Source organism: Cydia fagiglandana, chromosome 18, assembly GCF_963556715.1.
Source record: "Cydia fagiglandana chromosome 18, ilCydFagi1.1, whole genome shotgun sequence".
NCBI classification, from domain to species: Eukaryota; Metazoa; Arthropoda; class Insecta; order Lepidoptera; family Tortricidae; genus Cydia; species Cydia fagiglandana.
The window spans coordinates 16,558,944-16,579,028 of NC_085949.1; the positions used below are offsets into that span (position 1 = coordinate 16,558,944).

At 39.4% G+C, this 20,085-nt stretch overlaps 3 protein-coding genes across 4 annotated transcripts in view; 2 read left to right on the forward strand and 1 right to left on the reverse strand.

Annotated features, from left to right (window-relative positions):
• LOC134673639 (transcription termination factor 2) overlaps positions 1–8,861 on the forward strand; it is a 54,943-nt gene extending 46,082 nt beyond the window's left edge. The window contains exon 22 of the mRNA XM_063531640.1: positions 8,295–8,861. Within this exon, the coding sequence (XP_063387710.1) occupies positions 8,295–8,451 (157 nt within the window). The 3' untranslated portion in view covers positions 8,452–8,861. The remainder of the gene's footprint in view (positions 1–8,294) is intronic.
• Positions 8,862–10,060: 1,199 nt separating this feature from the next.
• Positions 10,061–10,885, forward strand: LOC134673201 (uncharacterized). Its single transcript, XM_063531153.1, has 2 exons — positions 10,061–10,241; positions 10,534–10,885. The coding sequence occupies exons 1-2, from the start codon at positions 10,139–10,141 to the stop codon at positions 10,842–10,844; spliced, it is 414 nt and encodes a 137-aa protein (XP_063387223.1). The 5' UTR covers positions 10,061–10,138; the 3' UTR covers positions 10,845–10,885.
• Positions 10,886–12,014: 1,129 nt separating this feature from the next.
• LOC134673409 (uncharacterized) overlaps positions 12,015–20,085 on the reverse strand; it is a 50,730-nt gene continuing 42,659 nt past the window's right edge. The window contains exons 3-4 of one of the 2 annotated variants that reach the window (XM_063531392.1): positions 14,439–14,504; positions 12,015–12,177 (exon numbers count right to left, since the gene is read on the reverse strand). In XM_063531392.1, coding sequence (XP_063387462.1) covers positions 12,165–12,177; positions 14,439–14,504 — 79 coding nt within the window. In that variant the 3' untranslated portion in view covers positions 12,015–12,164. Of the gene's footprint in view, positions 12,178–13,067; positions 13,493–14,438; positions 14,505–20,085 lie in introns of those variants that run through there. The other variant, XM_063531389.1, reaches the window with a different exon arrangement.

The following is a 20,085-nucleotide window of genomic DNA, read 5'->3' on the forward strand; positions in this document are numbered from 1 at the left end:
TCGGCAAACCGTGACCCAGTTTAATTTTTTGACATCCTAACAAATCCCAGAATAGTTCGGCCCCTATTATCATATCGACGTCAGCCGGTTTGTAAAAATACGGGTCCGCTAAGCATATGTTTGAGGGGATATTTAATTTGGACACGTCAACTCGACGAGAAGGAATAGCGTCTGTAATTGAAGACAAAATATAACAGTTTAAATCTGTTGCGAACTTCTCATTGAGCGATTTAATTTCGACTCGACACCTTTCTGATAAAGGCGACGACTTTTTGTTTACACCTATAAGGCTTTTATTAACAAAATCAGTTGCCAGGTTTAGCCTATTATACATTTTTTGAGACATGAGACAAGACATACTGCCATTGTCTAAAACGCAGCGAGCGATGTGCTCCTGTTTGTTAGCATCGTATATTTTTATAAGTGCAGTGGATAGCAGTACGTCTTGTTCCTTATGTCAGTATGAAGACGAGGTACTCGGCAAGACATTTGCTGACAATGCAACCTGGGCCGACTCGACGCCGGCGGGGGACGGGAGCGCGGGCGCAGTCTGCTGGTCGACACCGCTGATAACGCCCGTGCTATTATCACTGTTTAATGTCGGTCTAGGTATGCCCTCAGATACGTGAATTAGCGTATGGTGTTTGCGTTTGCATATCTTGCAACCAGGTTTTTTACAGTGATTGGAATAATGACCACCTCTAAAACAGTTAAAACAAACCTTATAATTAGGTAATGATTGCAACCGAGCCGCATTACTTAACGCAAGGAATTGCGCACAGTTTGATAAGCAATGATCGCCCTTACATCTCGGGCACGGCTTTGTCGCCGGCGGCTGAGTTTTGTTGTTATTATTACCTATTTTATCATGCACTGCTATCATAGTTTTTATTTTAGTGGCACTTTTAGTGTGTTGAAGTGACTGATTCGATGATAATTCGAGTGTTTCGAGTAAATCAGCACGGTTTTGTAAGAAAGTTAAGAATTCCTCGAAAGTAACTGATTTGTTTTTATCTAAACCGCCTTTGAACTCTTCCCACTCACGAAATGATTTTGTGTCTAACTTCTGTGAAATTAAGTGAATGAGAAGTGTTGACCATTCTTTGACGGGCTCGCCTAGTGTTTCTAACGAACGAAGGTTTTTGTTAACCTGATCTATGACCCTTTTAATGTGGCTGGAAGATTCTCGTGCAATCGGTTCAATATTGAACAAGGCCGATACATGATTATGCAGCAACTGGCGCTTGTTGTTGAAGCGATCACATAGAAGTCTCCAAGCCAACGCGTAGTTGTCAGACGAGAATTCCACCGACTGTATGACGACTGCTGCGGATGCCTCCAGGGAAGTCCTAAGGTAGTGAAATTTATTTATGTCGTCAATGCCGTCGTTGGAGTGAATGAGGCTAGTAAAGGTGTCGCGAAAGCCTAACCAATTTTCATAGGAACCATTGTATTTTGGCAATTGAATAGTCGGTAACCGAACAAGCTTATTATTTCCTTTACGCGATGATTGGTCGCTTGCGGCTGAGTTGAAACTCGATTCTTGCTGTTTGGCGTGTTTGGCCAATATGTCTTGCGCCTTGGAAAGTAATTTAAAATACCTACTTTCAAACTCTGCTCGCTCAGCTAACTGAGTGTCAGAGTTACTCGAACTGCACTCAAGTTCCAATTGAATCTCATCATAACGGCCATACAACGACTCAATTTTGCCCATACGCAACTGCAATTCATTTACCTCAGCCGATGTCAGTGAAGCAACGTCCAAATCATCCATATATTTCTCAAATATGGTTAGTCGGCCTTTATAGCTGGCCCGCCTGGCAATTAGCTCCTTTTCTTCAGTCATTTTTGGGAAGCGAGTGTAGTCAACCTGGAATATTTATGTTACAAATTTGAGAAGGAGAAATAACAATCAATGAAAGTGCCCTAGCAATAAGCAAGCAAAAGTTAAAGTTACAATTTTAAGGTTAAATAATCTTAGCAGTCTACAATTATAGGTGTACGATATTCACGTAAAAGCACTTGAAATGAATTTAAGGATAATGTTAATTGTACATTTGATTTTTAACTAATTAAAATTAATGTTGATGGCAAGTGCAGTGTAAGCTTTAAGCGTTTAAGTGTGAATATTAAGCGTTCTGATTTTGTATATTTATTAAATTACTTATTTTTTAAACTAGTATTTTTATTAAATTAATAAGTTGTAACTAAATCAGACCGGTACACTTAAATTAAATCTAAAGTTAAAGAACAAAGCTTGACACGTGTGTACTAACCTTTGTCACAGAGTTAAATTACGCTTAAATAATACCTGTAGAGTGCTGGATTAAATTTAATACACACAATTAGCACTGGATTACAACTTTTCTTTACTAAAGTCTTGTAATATATCAAATCTCGACCACTTTCGACGATCCTTTGTCTCTTCTTTGTTCGAGATGATGGTGCCACCCGATGCCAATTGATAGGTAACTCTCCAGTAATTCCACAATTCCTCTTGACCGTATTATTTTTAGTCACTGGTGTCTTCCATCCGTGTCGTAAGGACCATGTTTAGGTCTTTAGGAGGAAAATGGAAACTAGCGTAATATATTTTACTACATGACTAATTTATTACCAGTCGGTACAAAAGCTTAAGAGTAAGTGCTTAAAACTAATATATCCTAGTCTAATAATTATTCGCGCCGGAGGGGCGATGGATTTGCGATGAGGGTTTTGTCAGGCGTTATTCTTAAGGCGTTCTTCAACACTCGGGTATCAATATTAGCACGAGCGGTTAAAAAACAAATTTGTCCCCCTGTAAAACAAATAACTATTGTAATTCAATCACGTTATATATAGCTGGTCAAGCAAATCGTGTCAGTAAAAAAAGGCGCGAAATTCAAATTTTCTATGAGACGATATCCCTTCGCGCCTACATTTTTCAAATTTGCCGCCTTTTTCTACTGGCAAGATCTGCTTGACCAAGTATATTTCTAAATTTACAGCATTTCTGATATAATTTATTGAAGAAACGAACACACCAAACTTGTTTTAAAATATCACATTGCAAACTATTATTCATCTTAACCACTCATTTCCTTGTAAAACACGCGAGTTTGTCAATGGAATAATGTCTCACCACATAAAAATAACACTCATACACGCCGCGAAAATCCAGAGATCGCTGACAAATTTCCCGAGACCGCGTGGGTGTACCTTAATGAAAAACGTTCACGGTGAATTTGGAATGTGAACTTTATTATATGAACACGAAGGTTCTTTTTATTATTGATTTTTATGTCACTAATAAGAGGTTGAGAAAGTTATAGCGGAAATTATCGTCGACGCAATAGCTCATCATTACATTATTATAAGTCAATCGACGTCTGTCTTCGCCATAAATTTAATGTAGGTGGTGATACACAGTAGAGCGTATTACAAAAAAAAAAACATTTCATTCATGTCTTCAAAATATATAATTCATGTCTTCTTGGGCTCATTCTACTCAGAATCATTTATAGATACGCCTCTACTGTCAAGACGTTAGAGTGCGTGTTCGAATATTTGTGAGCACCTCAGCCGCTCCGATATATCTAATGGCGACTGTATAGTCAGCAGCAATAGTTGCTAAGCGGGCGTGGTGTTCAAAACGATACTACTTTATTGTAAAGAGAATAAGAGCGCGTCAAGGTAATTTTGAACACGTTGCCCGCTTAGCAAGTTCTGCTGCTGACTGTACACATATAACATTAACACAGAATAAATAATAGTACTAGGTACAGAAGACTCACTCTCTAACAAATCGCGTCTGTTACGATCAGCACAGATATGGCCGCTAGGTGGCGACAGCGCCACGCACGGCTTATGGCTTTCCCCAAAATGGTTGTGGAACGGATGTACTTTTAGCTACCTGTAGCAAAGCGACGAAATCGCAGAGTGAGCCACGCCTGACATTACGCAGATTTATCGCCGACGATCGCTCATTTCCGGCGGGTTCAACGAACACGTGGCGCGGCGCGTGGGCGCGAGCGTGCTTTGCACGCTGTCAATCAACCTCTCACTGTCACGGCTGACTTTGGCATTGAATACTAAATTTTGGGGACAGAAGAGCGTATAGGCAGGCGTGCCTCACTCCGCGATTTCGTCGCTTTGCTACAGGTAGCTAAAAGTACATCCGTTCCACCCCAATTTTGGGGAAAGCCATAAGCCGCGCGTGGCGCTGTCGCCACCTAGCGGCCGTATCTGTGCTGATCGTAACAGACGCGTTTTTTTAGAGAGTGTGTCTTCTGTACCTAGTACTATTATTTATTCTGTGTTATAGGCCCCGTGCATGAACTATAGGAGGAAGCGTAGGAGCCGTCAGATTTTTGGCGCGAGGCGTAAATGTGTCGTTTATGCTTCCGATGTAGCCCACATCAAGATGCACAAGGAAACGTACCGACGAGAATGGTAGATGGTATAGTCGCACCAAACAAAGTCTGCAGCGGATTTGATAGCCCACGCAGTGTGTTTTGTATTCGTCATTATTTCATAGAAGTTTGACGTTTAAAATGACACTTGCACTGCGTGGGCTATCAAAATCGCTGCAGACTTTTTAAGGTCTGACTATAGCACTTACTTTGACAATGTACATGTGCACATATGTTTTCGATTCAGGCCACAAGATGGCAGACCATCCAACGCGCACGGTCCCTAGGTATTTGTTAATCAAAAACTATGAAGATGGGCCCTTTCTGACTATGGGTGGTATTCCATCTGTCCAATAACTCCAGTATCTTGGTTCAATGTGATTGCGTCTCACTCTCTCATTAAGCAAAATGTGAGACAAAATACACCAATGTGTAGCCTGTCCAATGACAAAGAAATTGGACAGGCTCTACATTCCACTAGTATCTAAAACCTGGCCTATTTACAGTGCACGTTAAGCCCCCATTCGCGCGACAGCTTTTTCAACGCGCGTTAAAAAAGCGCTTGAATGACACAAATGGATAACCATCTGTGTATTCACATGACATCGGTGGCGCTTTTTATCAAGCGTTGTTGGATTTTCGACTTTAAGCCTTGGTCGTTAAATCGAAATTAGAGTGCGGACAGATTAAATCGCTTTTTTAACGCGCGTTGAAAAAGCTCTCGTGCTAAGTCGCAGAAAATCTCAAAAATGTGTATGTGGCGACAAATAATATGTTTTTCTAATTCCGGCTACATACGTAACGATAAATCGTTGCGATAAAACTGTGCAGTCCGACTGTGCAGATAAATCGAACCGTGTGTATGACAAATCGTTACGATAATCGTCAGCGTATGTAGCCGGCATAATGGCCGTCGATTCGGGATGTCCCGTCGGAAAAAGCTGTTTGCGCTGTGACGTGGACATCCGGCTGGACAAACACGTTACATCGGGTCGGGGATACTTGATATGTATGTTGTATTGTATGTAACATGCTCACATGGAATTAAAGTTTATAGCGGGGCTATTAATTAAATTCAGAGATCTGAATTTCTGGCAAACCTGTAAATTTACATGAAGTATCTTTTACGGGCTTTTGGCGGCCTCCTAGCCTAGTCGGTAGTGACTCTGCCTACGAAGCAGGGAGGTTCCAGGTTCGAATCTTGATAAGGGCATTTATTTGTGTGTCATCACAACATATTTGTTCCTGAGTTATGAATATTTTGTATTTATATAAGTAGATATTTACATATTATATATATCGTCGTGTAGTACCCAGAATACAAACTTTATTGAGCTGACCGACGGACTAGGTCTCATGCGCTGCGATCACTTTACTTACCCCCACCATGTACTTCGCACATACCCAATTAGCCCTAGGCCAGGCGTGGCTCACTCCGCGATTTCGTCGCTTTGCTACAGGTAGCTAAAAGTACATTCGTTCCACCCCAATTTTAGGGAAAGCCATAAGCCGCGCGTGGCGCTGTCGATATGGCCACCTAGTGGCCGTTTTGTTAGAGTGAGTCTTCTGTACCTAGTACTATTATTTATTCTGTGCCTTGGCTGTATATTGTATAAAATTACCACTTTTTATTGCTTTTAGTTACATCTAACATCAGATGAACAATAGCTTCTTTATTCCAAATCCTGGCACACGAACGGACATATCTCCCGCATCATCTATTTTCTCTTTATACATGTAACTAGGGATCATCCATTAATTACGTCACACGAATTTATAGGTTTTTTGACCCCTCCCCCCCTCCTTGTCACACTTGGTCATATTTTGCAAATCCCTCCCCACCTGGTGTGACGTCACATTTTAGGCTATTTTGTTGTCAACGAAATTGGCAATACTAACTCGGCATTATTTTTTTAATAAAAAAATATTTTTGGTAAATAAATATTTGTAATTTTATAACACAAAACCAATTAGGAACGAAAATTACCTAGTTCCAAAACCTCATTATTTAAATGTGCAGCGAATAAAAAAATATAAATTAATTTTCGGTTACTGATAGTGATGAAGTTAAAATAACTTCACAATGTTTGTGACTCCCCCCTCCCTCATGTCACATTTTCTTGACCCCTCCCACCCCCTAAACGTGTGACGTAATTAATGGATGACCCCCTAGCGCTAATGAGACCTCTCTGCCAACTCCACCTCCATTCCAAAACGTCACATGTACCAAACATAACTGTAACTTTTCTTCGTTTTTGAACTGCATGTTGGAAATATACAAGAGAAATGAAAATTTGGCGCAAGCGATGCGATAAAGTAAGGGACTTGGCTAGTGAAATGCTGTATGCAAGGTGTAAACAACATTGTATGCAGATTTTACAACTACATATGTTGCTCCCAAGGTTACAGAAATTACTAGGTACAATAATTATTTCCAACCGGAAAACATTTCAAAGTTGGTCCGTTTTTAGGGTTCCTTACCCAAAGGGTAAAACGGGACCCTATTACTAAGAATCTGCTGTCTGTCCGTCCGTCTGTCACCAGGCTGTATCTCACGAACCGTGATAGCTAGACAGTTGAAATTTTCACAAATGATACGTGCTTACGTCAAAAATTTAAAGGGCCATTATGTACTGTAAAACGTTGTACAATACACGTGCGAAAAGGTACCTAATTCACAACTCGTGTTGATTTAAAACACTCCCTTCGGTCGTGTTTCAATGTATCGCCACTCGTTGCGAATTTCCTACTTTTTGCACTGGCCCGGTTTTTATTGGCGGTAATTAATTTTTGACATTTCGTTCACCACAGTCTGGTTGGAGAATGAATGAATTCCGTACCGAATGATGAAAATAGGGTGTTCTATTACTGCAATGTTCTGCCGCCAGAGTGCAGCACTAGCACAAATTTTAAACCTTCAAGCAACTTGTACATACTTTGTATCACAAATAATAGTACATTATTGTCGAGGCTCGGAAGTAGCTACTTGCAGGCTGAGGATTCGTTTTAAACGGACGACCTTGGGAGTCCGTTTAATTGAATCCGAAGCCAGCAAGTAGCCTTCCAGCCGAGTCATATATAGTGCTTTTCTCAAAAATGGTGCAAGAAATATAAATATCATAGAAATATTTTACAAAAGCAACATTTTTACGTATATATTTTCACAGAAAAAAGCCCTTGCCGCCTTTTATTTTTTTTTATAAAAAAAATAGAAGTGTATTTTTCTGCCGAAAATACGCCAACCTATTTGAGACAACTAAATAGTCGCGGTACTAATCATCTGTTTGGCTGTTTGATGGGCCTGTGCCTTCATTTGATATGGCCATTTCAACTTTTAAAAAGTTTGGAACTCGACAAATAATGAAATTTGTATGCAACATTGCAGTCCCAAAATCGAGACTGCAATGTTTTTAACTTTTTAATTTTTGATTGACCATAAACTACGCGCTTCGCGACCTATTTTTTAGACGGCAAAGTCGACTTTGCCGTCCATTTTTGAGAAAAAAAAATTGACATTGATACATCTAAACGTTTTGTTTACTGAGGGCCTTACTATCGGGAAACGCGAATATCGAAATTTCGTTATCTGCCTCTTTTTCGCCCGAATATGCAAGAGTGATAGAAGTAGACTATAACAAAATTTCGATTTTCTTGTTTCGCGGTAGACCCTCAGATTGTGCTAATGCGCACCCTATAGAGTTTTGCGTATTTTTTATTCCAGATGGAATGATGTTGATGGATGGATGGATGGGATGGTATTACAGATGTCCAATATCTTGGTCCAATTTCATTGCGTCTCATTCTCCCACTAAGCAAAATGTGAGACAAAATATACATTGGACAGTCGGAATACCACCCTTATATAGAATACGCAGACTTTCACGTGCATTTTTTTGTCACCAGATTCATGTGTGTGGACACGGTAGAACAGAGCATCCGGAAGCTCCAGGACGCCAAATTAGAAATGGCCGCCAACGTGCTCACCGGCGCCCGGCACACCAGCGCCTCCAAGCTGAGCATCGAGGACCTGAAAGTGCTTTTCAACATGGGACAACAGTAATATTAAGCTCCAGTTTTCCTGAATATACATACTTATATTATAAATGCGAAAGTGTGTCCGTCTGTCTGTTAGTGTTAACACTTCACGCTTAAACCGATTTAGATGAAATTTGTCATAGAGATTGAGTACCGGGGAAAGACAAAGAAAAGTTTTCATGGCGGAAGTCTTCTCTAAGGAGAGTGAAGGGGGAAGGTAAGTCGCCAATAGAGGGGTTGGCCCCATAGTAAAAGTTGCTCAATATAATCCCAAAACCTCCCTGGCAACGGGAATGCACTTATTTTTTGGCCAACCTGTATATATCGTTGGCAGATATCTCGTAAATTCAATGTTTGATAGTAGGAATTTATGGTAAATAATTATGCTTGGTAATACTTTTTATGTTTAACACAAGATGCATTGAATTTTATGTAGGAATGTACAGTCAGTGCCATAAGTAATGAAAATTATTCTGAAATATTTTTTACAGTACATATGGTCCTATTTTCCCGCACTAGTGCGTAAAATAGCACTTTTCGTGCGATGTCAAAAGTTTAAAGGGCCATATGTACTGTAAAACGTTGTACGATACACGTGCGAATAGATAATACGCAACTCGTGTCGATTTAAAACACTCCCTTCGGTCGTGTTCTAATTTATCACCACTCGTTTCGAATTTCCTCTTTTTCGCACTTGTATCGTAAATAACTATAGCCCACTTGTTTTTGTTACTTTTGTCACTGGCTAATATATCGTGATAATAAATGGTTAATTAATAATTTTATAATTTTCAATGGGTACTTGACATAATTTAGATTAAATTTTAGATTTATAAATGATATTAATGTTATCTTTGAATTCTTTTAAGAGACCGTTTATTTTTTACAATAAATAATAATGTAAAGAAATTGTTTTTTCTTTGGAAATCAATATTTCCCCACATTTTAACACGGTAAGTAAGTATAAGAAAACAGAATTAAGTAAATTTCTAATTTTCCACAAACATTTTTGCAAATATTATCTACTTTTTTTTCCATTATCATCATGTTGAATAAAGGAAGTTCTTTTCCCACCTACGCTTACCACACAATGCCTACATGAATACCAATTGCAAGGGAAATGCGTAGGTTACATGATGTAGGTGGGTTACATGATGTCAGGAAGGGCAAATGCGCCCTATATTACTTTCCCCAATAAAAAAAGGAAAGGTTGGCGACGATGGAAGGGCATTAAACCCTGTAAAAAAAAACAACTGCACCAATCACGTAACAGTACAAAGACATCCTTCTTTACTGTAATGTTACCGATTGTACAGTCAGCAGCAGAAGTTGCTAAGCCGACGAGGTGTCCAAAATTACCTTGACACACTCTTATTTTTAACAATGACATTTTTTTTTATGAATGGGCTTACTCATGACCATGTCATGGTCATGGTCAAGCTCATTTTGAACACCTGGCCCGCTTAGCAAATTCTGCTGCTGACTGTACCAAGAACACGAAATGCTTCGCCGCGAACATGATGGACGGACATTAACACCGCAGACACAACGTGAGACCGCGGCTAAAAATAGAGGTTCAACACGGCCGCGGGAACGCCCGACCAAACCGAAATATCAGCATTGCATGCCGACTCTGCGGCGCATAGGGACATAAACTAGTTCTGTTTTGTGAAATAGTTGTTCAAATATTTGAAGATTTTGAACTTTTCGATATGAGTATCGAACGCGCTCGGGCCTGCGTCGGGCCCTCGCCCGTCACGAAGCGCCTCTGCGCTACCATCGTGTTTTTCATCGGAGTAATCTGTGTTTTTGGAGGTGAGATCTTATTTATTTACTAACAAACTGGTGCGATGTGGCAATACTTTTACAAGCTGTTTTGACAAGTTTTATGTTTGAGACACTTGTTTATCAGAGTTTTATTGGATAAAAGCAGTGAGATAATATTATAACCTTCACAAAGTGATTGATGGAGCCAAGACGTTGTTTTAACCGCATAACTCACATGAAACCGTCAGCGAAAGTGCAATCAAAACAGAACTTTAATTATATGCATTTAGAGTCCACATTAATTTTCGGAGCGTATTACCTCATCTTGAACATTTTCCAGGTTATTTATTATGCCGCATGTCGCGAAACGATGTCAAAAGGAGCAACGAAATCGTATCATTCAACTTGACGATCGCAGCCGAGAATTTGTACAAAAAAGCAAAGAGAATATCGCCAAAAGCCGTCCTTCACAACGACCCGGAGAAGGTGACGGCTAGACTCCTGGATATCTTTAATTGCTCGCAGGCGGACTGTGGGACCATTACTCACTATAATGTGGCAGAGTTTATTAAACGTTCCATCAACTTGAAGGTTATCAGACTGCTGAAATCTGTGAATAATGCCACTATGTATTTGGACTCTTTGAGATGACATTAGATGATTTCTCACTAGGTGTATGGCTGTTCAATTATCAGGTACAGTAGAGTCCGGTTATAACGACACTCAAGGGACCGCTGATATTACGTCGTACTAACCGGACGTCGTACAAAACGAGCCGCCAATTTTAATATATTTTTTAATCAAAATAATTACATAATTTTGTATTTATTAATACTTATGCGACAATCAAAGAAATAAAACATTTTTTTTTAAATATTTACGTTATATTTTTTAGTTATATTTACGTTAGTATTACGTTTAGCAGAAGCCACTTTTCATCAAGGTACGCGTACTCACTCGTCATCCGCAAATTACTCGAATCCCGTAAAATAAAAAGTCGTAATTCTTGGGGATCTAATCAAGATGACGTTGTTTTATCACATATGTAGTTCCTGTGGCCACCTCCTGTGTCCATCGACAGATCGGCTCGAAGGTACCTACCAAAATATTGCATTGTCACCCAACTTACATAATTATATCTTATTTATCTTATTTTTTTTTATTATGTGTGTGAAGTTTAAGCTCAATCGAATAATGGGAATTGTTTTATTTAGTTTGCAAGATTACGAAAAGTCGCATGACTATCTATTTCATCTTGCTCCCTATATGCAAAAGGGGGAGGAGAGTTGGGTGCGCGGGACGGAGAAAGCTTCTTACCAACAATTTATTTGTAAAAACTACGTCGCTCGTCGTTGTAACCGGACTTGACGGACGGATTTTGAATCAATTTCCGTCGTTATAAGCGGAGTCGTTATAAACGGTTGTGCTTTCATAGTAGCTTGTACTAAAACCAAACAAGTGCCTATACTTACGTCGCTATAAGCGGTTGGTTGTTATATGCGGAGTCGTACTAACCGGACTCTACTGTACTTATTCATGAGGTTATTCGATTTTTTTTAAACTGTGTATATGTAGAATAACCAGCACTAAAATATAAATCCAAACTCTAACTCTATGAATAAACCCAATATTTGGACATTATGTCATAATATTCTTTATGTGAATACCTAAGACAGTGTTTTGTGTCGGTAAGACTAAAAAAGAATGATCTATGAAATATGAATATTTTCTGCCTATAAAAAATGTGATTTATGTAGACACTAGAGTAAAACAATATTGTACTATACTATTTTAGGGTGTAAGAAATGTGAAAATAAAACGTTTAAATTTTTATAAATTCGTTTATTTGTCTCCCAAGCAAACGGACCATAACCAATAATTGTTACGAGCAGTTATTCTCTGACCAGAGTCCAGAGGCCGACACCGAGCAGCATCAGTAGTTTTCAGAGCCAGTTCATCAGAGACGTGTCTTCAACCAGGCGTCCTGTAAAACAAAAAAATATTAACATAGAGCTAGATCGAGATCGGCCTACTGGCGTTCTCCATTTATCCGATTAATTCAGTATTTTAGACGAACTTGATTATAAAAATAACCGCTTAATATGTCGTTATGCTACATCGTAATTTCATGTCAACGACGAACCGAATTCTTGACGTGTTTATAAAACGACTGCAGCGTTAAAACGTCATGTATTAAATTCAGAAGATCGGAAGGTTTTTAATGCTTATTAATTTAAATTTAAAACTGAAGATCTTGTTAGTAGTTTTTAGCAGTATCAACGAAGCAATTTTTTACGCTGCTGAGTATAAATTTGCAGTAGATCGTGTAGGTACGAAAGTCGTTTTAGTGGAGAACGTTACAATGATCGCATGCCGTGGAACGTTGGCATACGCCGTACTTACGATTGCTTTATCGCATCGCCGTCTTCAGTCGGTGTCGCCTAACGTTTACGCCATAACGTGCTGTTTGTGGTCCTAGCGCAGCGCCGGCCGTGAGTGGCGTCAACCGTCAAGCCGCTACTAACTATCTGAAAGGACTCGCACGCTTCCAAGTCGACGCTCGTTAGATACAATGTAGGCGAATGCTTAGATTACAGAGCAGGCGAGATTGTGACGCCTAGTAGCCTGTTCTACCTACAGACCGAGCCTCAGTCGCAGGAGGACCTAGTGCTCTGTAATCCACGTATCGGATTATCCGACTTCGCTGAATGCTTAGCATTTATAGGAGAATTATTAAGCATGGTCTTGCGACACGTTCGTTAAATCTAAATACAATTATATCAGTCAAATTGGACACCGCAACCATAGGAGAAGCATTGAGGCGTTCGAGGATCACATGCATGAACTATCGGGGGAGAAAATCAAAATAATAAATGATATTCTACGAAATTTAATTCATACGAAAATATACAACTTAAAACAATAGCGCTACCAATATTCTCATTTAAGTCTTAGTTTATAATCGGAAAGAGTGATGATCGGTAATTATACAAATCAAGTCAAGATGTCGCCGGACGCCGGGGCTCGACCGGGGGAAATGAAACCGTCTCGTTAATGATTTTCGTTTATTAAAATTACAAAGCGATTCACATAGCGTTCACCGTCTTCAACTTACTGTCTAGGGGCCGCCAGCGCGGTATAATCTCCTAATCGTTATGTACGCGAGCCCGGGATAGTCGGGCGCCGGAAGACTACGGTATATTTGTTCGTGTCGCGGCCGCGGGTTAGTCTAGCAGCGCCTCTAGTACCGCCGGCCCGGACCGCCGTCGCGGGCTCCGCGGGCCGCTCCGCCGCCGCCGCTACAACACCCACACACCCACATCAGCACCCGCCATACCGTGCCATAGACAATTAGACAACTGTTAGACACCGCTTAGTTCGTGGACGTCCGACACTAATCCTGCCTCACTGAGCGCTGGCAACGTCCGTAAACTACTCGTTATATTACTTTCCGTTTGCTGATCGATACGTGATCGGTAGAAACGTTTCGCACTCCGTACGTACGGGTCTACGTCGCTCCGACCTAAGAGGCGTCCCACTGCGTTAACTATGCGTAAGGCGTACAAAATACAGACAAAAATCATCACACTAAATCCAGTTAATACAATTTTCACTTAGCTGCGTTGCAAAATTAAGTTATTTATAGTGTACGGTAGACTCTTATCTAGTTGACCATATTGAATTTATTAGTCACCTAACAGGTGGTACGGTGATGACTTGAATAGTGACTCATTATGCTTCGCGAGAAAACCAGAGAGTAAACAGATTACAGGATTTACTAATATTTGTTTAAAACATGTTATTGTAGCAATAAAATGAGAATTTAATAATTAATATTCATAAAACAGCACAATTTAGCCATTTTTTTAGAGATGATAGATTTTCTTAAGTTTATTTAACTATGTACAGTCTGACAAGAGTAGAAATTAAAAAGTGGCAATACTGTAGTGTTGTCCCTGTTTCTAATATAAATTGATTTGAAAGGGACGACACTATGGTATTGCCACTTTTTAATTTCTACTTTTTTTACTATAAAATCAGAGTAAATTTGACATTGATAAATTAGCATTTATCACATTCAAGTATTTCTAAAAACATGATTTAATTGAAATTTAATTGTTTGTTTCTATATTTCAACTTTCTGATCAATTATTTTTTTATTTAAAATATCTCACTCTGAAGGAGATTATCCTATGTCTGTTTACTCTGAGGTTGCAGTTGAACACAAAAGGTGTGAACACTCACCGGCCCATAGGGGGGTACTGCTGAGTGTATGGGTCCCGGTCATAGCCGGCTCCTGCGCCACCGCGCCTGAAATTAATAAAACAGACATTTAATATAAAAACTTAGTATGTTTTACTATGGGTATGGTATTGTTTAAAATAGAGATGCCACGAATATTCCGCAACTATTCGGTATTCGGCCTATTCGGCCACTTTGCCGAATATTCGGTATTCGGCCGAATGTTGCCTACTACTCGGCCGAATACCGAATATCTTTTGCACCTACCTAAAATGAAAAATTACACAAAAAAATAACCAAAAACTAGGTATAATTAAAATTTAAAATGTATTCTTGGAAAGTAGATAAATACGAAGGCACGTTTTTGAGTATTCGTTAATTACAAAATATTTTATTCTTATCATGAGTCTGATTTGATTGACTCATACTAAATTCATTAATATTGTTTAAGATAAAATTATGTCTTAGCAAACGTTGTGCTTTGTTGGCGAACAGTTTTTTCATTATAATTGTTACTCAAAATGTCCGCATGTCTTGCCGAATATTCGGTATTCGGCCGAGAGAGGGGCTGAATATTCGGTATTCGGCCTAATTCACTATTCGGGGCATCTCTAGTTTAAAACATGAACTTGAGGTTGGCAACTTAATATTTTTTTTTACTTGAACATAGCATTCTTTACGTCGTATAATGGGTGAATCAACTTTTTCTTGTCACTAGTTGCCATGGTTACGGTCTCCTGGGTCACTCTTAAAATACAAGTTATTTTGTATTTAAATGAACCAAACTTGAATTTTTTTGGCTAAGCATGTTTGTAGAACATGGTACAGCAGCTCTTCTAAGAAACTATGCTACTATTGTCTCCTGGCTGATGGGACAGAATAGCAACAAGAAATAGTTCATCTACCCTAATAATATAGGAAAGATATGGGTGCATAATATGTAATTATTACTCAAATATATGTCCCTATGTGTATGTGTGTGACATAAGAGTTATGGGACATATTTTTGATGAGTGCATCCATATTTTTACACTTAACTGTACTATACCAAGTCCTCAAGTTATAGAAATAAAATGTATAGCAAAACTGCAATATGACTCAGCTGCTTACTTGGTCACTTATAGTAACATTTTATGACTAAAAATAATATAGTCCATTATTTATAAAACTATATGGGCCTGATTTAGTTAAATTGTTTTATCCCTTTCTTACAAATACATAAATCAAAAATGTGTTGAAATGTATTTGTTTGTGTAACTATTTTGTGATTTGACATTCTAAGATATTAATTGAATAAATCAAAATGACAGATAAAGACAAACAATTATTAACTAATCGAGGTTTGTAGGGCGTTTATGACCAAGGGGGTTAGTGTTTGTGGGTGAACACATAACTACTTATAGTAACTTTACTAATACAATAAAGTTTATGTTCCCACTAATAAACCCATTACGCCCACTTGCACCGTGTGTGTGAACCTAGCATATCAAGTGCTAGCATCTCAAACTTTTATGAGAGTTCTAGTAGCATCCCTAATAGTTCTACAGTTCTAGATGGTTTTTTTAAATAGTTCTGCTCATTTTCGCGAAAAAAATGAAATTTTACAATGAGATGCTAACTTCACATTTTGATACTCCAGCATCCCAGCCATTACCCACTCCACAGCCTCGAAATAGCATTTAAATGAAAGATACTAACATTTCTAGACGATATATAATGAGTTCTGGTCAAAACTGTAAAAAAAAATTTTTCATATATGTATGGGACACGAACATGAAAAATAATTCTAGGTAAATTTTGATTAATGCTAAGTTTGAGCAAAAATCCGAGTTTTGACAACCAGCATCTCAGCAGTTCTGGATAGCGAGCTCCCACGTGCACAAGAATAACCACAGTTCTATCCTCTAGAAGAAATTTGACAGAGTTTTGGTAGAATATCTCCGAAAATATTCTCAAAATCGATTAAATGCTAAGTTCTGAGCGTAGCAGCCCAGCCATTGCAGGTCTGATACCCAGCATCTCAGCAGTTCTGGATAGGCAGCTTCCTTAAGCACTAGGATAACCACAGTTCTATCTTCCAGAAGATGATTTGACAGAGTTTTGATAGACTATGTCCGAAAATAGTCTCGAAATCGAGTAAATGCTAAGTTCGGAGCTGGCATCCCAGCCAATGCGGGCTAGATACCTCGCATCTCAGCAGTTCTGGATAGTCAGCTCCCTAGAGCACTAGAATAACCACAGTTCTATCTTCTAGAAGGAAATTTGACAGAGTTTCGATAGACTATGTCCGGAAATAGTATCGAAGTCTCGAAATCGACTAAATGCTAAGTTGTGAGCTTAGCATCCCAGCTAATGCAAGTCTGATACCCAGCATCTCAGCAGTTCTGGATAGCTAGCTCTCTAGTGCTCTAGAAAAACTACAGTTCTATCTTCTAGAAGGAAATTTGACAGAGTTTTGATAGACTACTTATCTCCGAAAATAGTCTCGAAATCGAGTAAATGCTAAGTTCTGAGCTAGCGTCCCAGCCAATGCGGGTCAAACACCCAGCATCTCAGCAGTTCTGGATAGCCAGCTTCCTGGAGTACTAGAATGAACACAGTTCTATCTTCTAGAAGGAAACTTGACAGAGTTCTGATAGACTATGTCCGAAAATAGTATCGAAATCGAGTAAATGCTAAGTTCTGAGCGTAGCATCCCAGCCATTGCAGGTCTGATACCCAGCATCTCAGCAATTCTGGATAGCCAGTTCTCTAGTGCACTAAAATAACCACAGTTCTATATTCTAGAAGATAATTTGACAGAGTTTTGACAGACTATGTCCGACAATAGCCTCGAAATCGAGTAAATGCTAAGTTCGGAGCTGGCATCCCAGCCAATGCGGGCTAGATACCTAGCATATCAGCAGTTCTGGATAGTCAGCCCCCTAGAGCACTAGAATAACCACAGTTCTATCTTCTAGAAGGAAATTGGACAGAGTTTTGATAGACTATGTCCGAAAATGGTATCGAAATTGAGTAAATGTTAAGTTCTGAGCTTAGCATCCCAGCCAATGCAGGTCTGATACCCAGCATCTCAGAAGTTCTGAATAGCTAAAATCCTAGTGCTCTAGAATAATTACAGTTCTATCTTCTAGAAAGAAATTTGACAGAGTTTTGATAGACTATCTTCGAAAATAGTCTCGAAATTGAGTAAATGCTAAGTTCTGAGCGTAGCATCCCAGCCAATGCAGGTCTGATACCCAGCATCTCAGCAATTCTGGATAGCCAGTTCTCTAGTGCACTAAAATAACCACAGTTCTATATTCTAGAACATAATTTGACAGAGTTTTGACAGACTATGTCCGACAATAGCCTCGAAATCGAGTAAATGCTAAGTTCGGAGCTGGCATCCCAGCCAATGCGGGCTAGATACCTAGCATATCAGCAGTTCTGGATAGTCAGCTCCCTAGAGCACTAGAATAACCACAGTTCTATCTTCTAGAAGGAAATTGGACAGAGTTTTGATAGACTATGTCCGAAAATGGTATCGAAATTGAGTAAATGTTAAGTTCTGAGCTTAGCATCCCAGCCAATGCAGGTCTGATACCCATCATCTCAGAAGTTCTGAATAGCTAAAATCCTAGTGCTCTAGAATAATTACAGTTCTATCTTCTAGAAAGAAATTTGACAGAGTTTTGATAGACTATCTTCGAAAATAGTCTCGAAATTGAGTAAATGCTAAGTTCTGAGCGTAGCATCCCAGCCAATGCAGGTCTGACACCCAGCATCTCAGCAGTTCTGGATAAGCAGCTCCCAAGTGTACTAGAATAACCACAGTTCTATCTTCTAGAACGAAATTTGGCAGAGTTTTGGAGGATTATGTTTGAAATAGTCTCGAAATCTAGAATTAGCTAAGTTCGGAGCTTAGCATCCCAGCCAATGCGGGCTAGATACCTAGCATCGCAGCAGTGCTGGATAGCAAGCACCCTAGTGAATTAGAAAATATGCAGTTCTATCTTCTAGAACGAAATTTAGCAAAGTTTTGAAAGATAGTCTTTCAAAACTCCGAAAAAAGTATCGAAATAGAGGAATTGCTAAGTTCTGAACTTAGCATCCCAGCCAATGCAGGTCAGACACCCAGCATCTCAGCAGTTCTGGATAGCCAACTCCCTAGAGCACTAGAATAACCACAGTTCTATCTTCTAGAAGGAAATTTGACAGAGTTTCGATAGACTATGTCCGGAAATAGTATCGAAGTCTCGAAATCGACTAAATGCTAAGTTGTGAGCTTAGCATCCCAGCTAATGCAAGTCTGATACCCAGCATCTCAGCAGTTCTGGATAGCTAGCTCTCTAGTGCTCTAGAAAAACTACAGTTCTATCTTCTAGAAGGAAATTTGACAGAGTTTTGATAGACTATCTCCGAAAATAGTCTCGAAATCGAGTAAATGCTAAGTTCTGAGCTAGCGTCCCAGCCAATGCGGGTCAAACACCCAGCATCTCAGCAGTTCTGGATAGCCAGCTCCCTGGAGTACTAGAATGAACACAGTTCTATCTTCTAGAAGGAAACTTGACAGAGTTCTGATAGACTATGTCCGAAAATAGTATCGAAATCGAGTAAATGCTAAGTTCTGAGCGTAGCATCCCAGCCAATGCAGGTCTGACACCCAGCATCTCAGCAGTTCTGGATAAGCAGCTCCCTAGTGTACTAGAATAACCACAGTTCTATCTTCTAGAACGAAATTTGGCAGAGTTTTGGAGGATTATGTTTGAAATAGTCTCGAAATCTAGAATTGGCTAAGTTCGGAGCTTAGCATCCCAGCCAATGCGGGCTAGATACCTAGCATCGCAGCAGTGCTGGATAGCAAGCACCCTAGTGAATTAGAAAATATGCAGTTCTATCTTCTAGAACGAAATTTAGCAAAGTTTTGAAAGATAGTCTTTCAAAACTCCGAAAAAAGTATCGAAATAGAGGAATTGCTAAGTTCTGAACTTAGCATCCCAGCCAATGCAGGTCAGACACCCAGCATCTCAGCAGTTCTGGATAACCAACTCCATAGAGCACTAGAATAACCACAGTTCTATCTTCTAGAAGGAAATTTGACAGAGTTTCGATAGACTATGTCCGGAAATAGTATCGAAGTCTCGAAATCGACTAAATGCTAAGTTGTGAGCTTAGCATCCCAGCTAATGCAAGTCTGATACCCAGCATCTCAGCAGTTCTGGATAGCTAGCTCTCTAGTGCTCTAGAAAAACTACAGTTCTATCTTCTAGAAGGAAATTTGACAGAGTTTTGATAGACTATCTCCGAAAATAGTCTCGAAATCGAGTAAATGCTAAGTTCTGAGCGTAGTATCCCAGCCAATGCAGGTCTGATACCCAGCATCTCAGCAATTCTGGATAGCCAGTTCCCTAGTGCACTAAAATAACCACAGTTCTATCTTCTAGAAGGAAATTTGGCAGAGTTTTGGAGGATTATTTTTGAAATAGTCTCGAAATCGAGAAATAGCTAAGTTCGGAGCTTAGCATCCCAGCCAATGCGGGCTAGATACCTAGCATCTCAGCAGTTCTGGATAGCAAGCACCCTAGTGCATTAGAATACATGCCGTTCTATCTTCTAGAACGAAATTTGGCAAAATTTTGAAAGATAGTCTTTTAAAACTCCAAAAAAG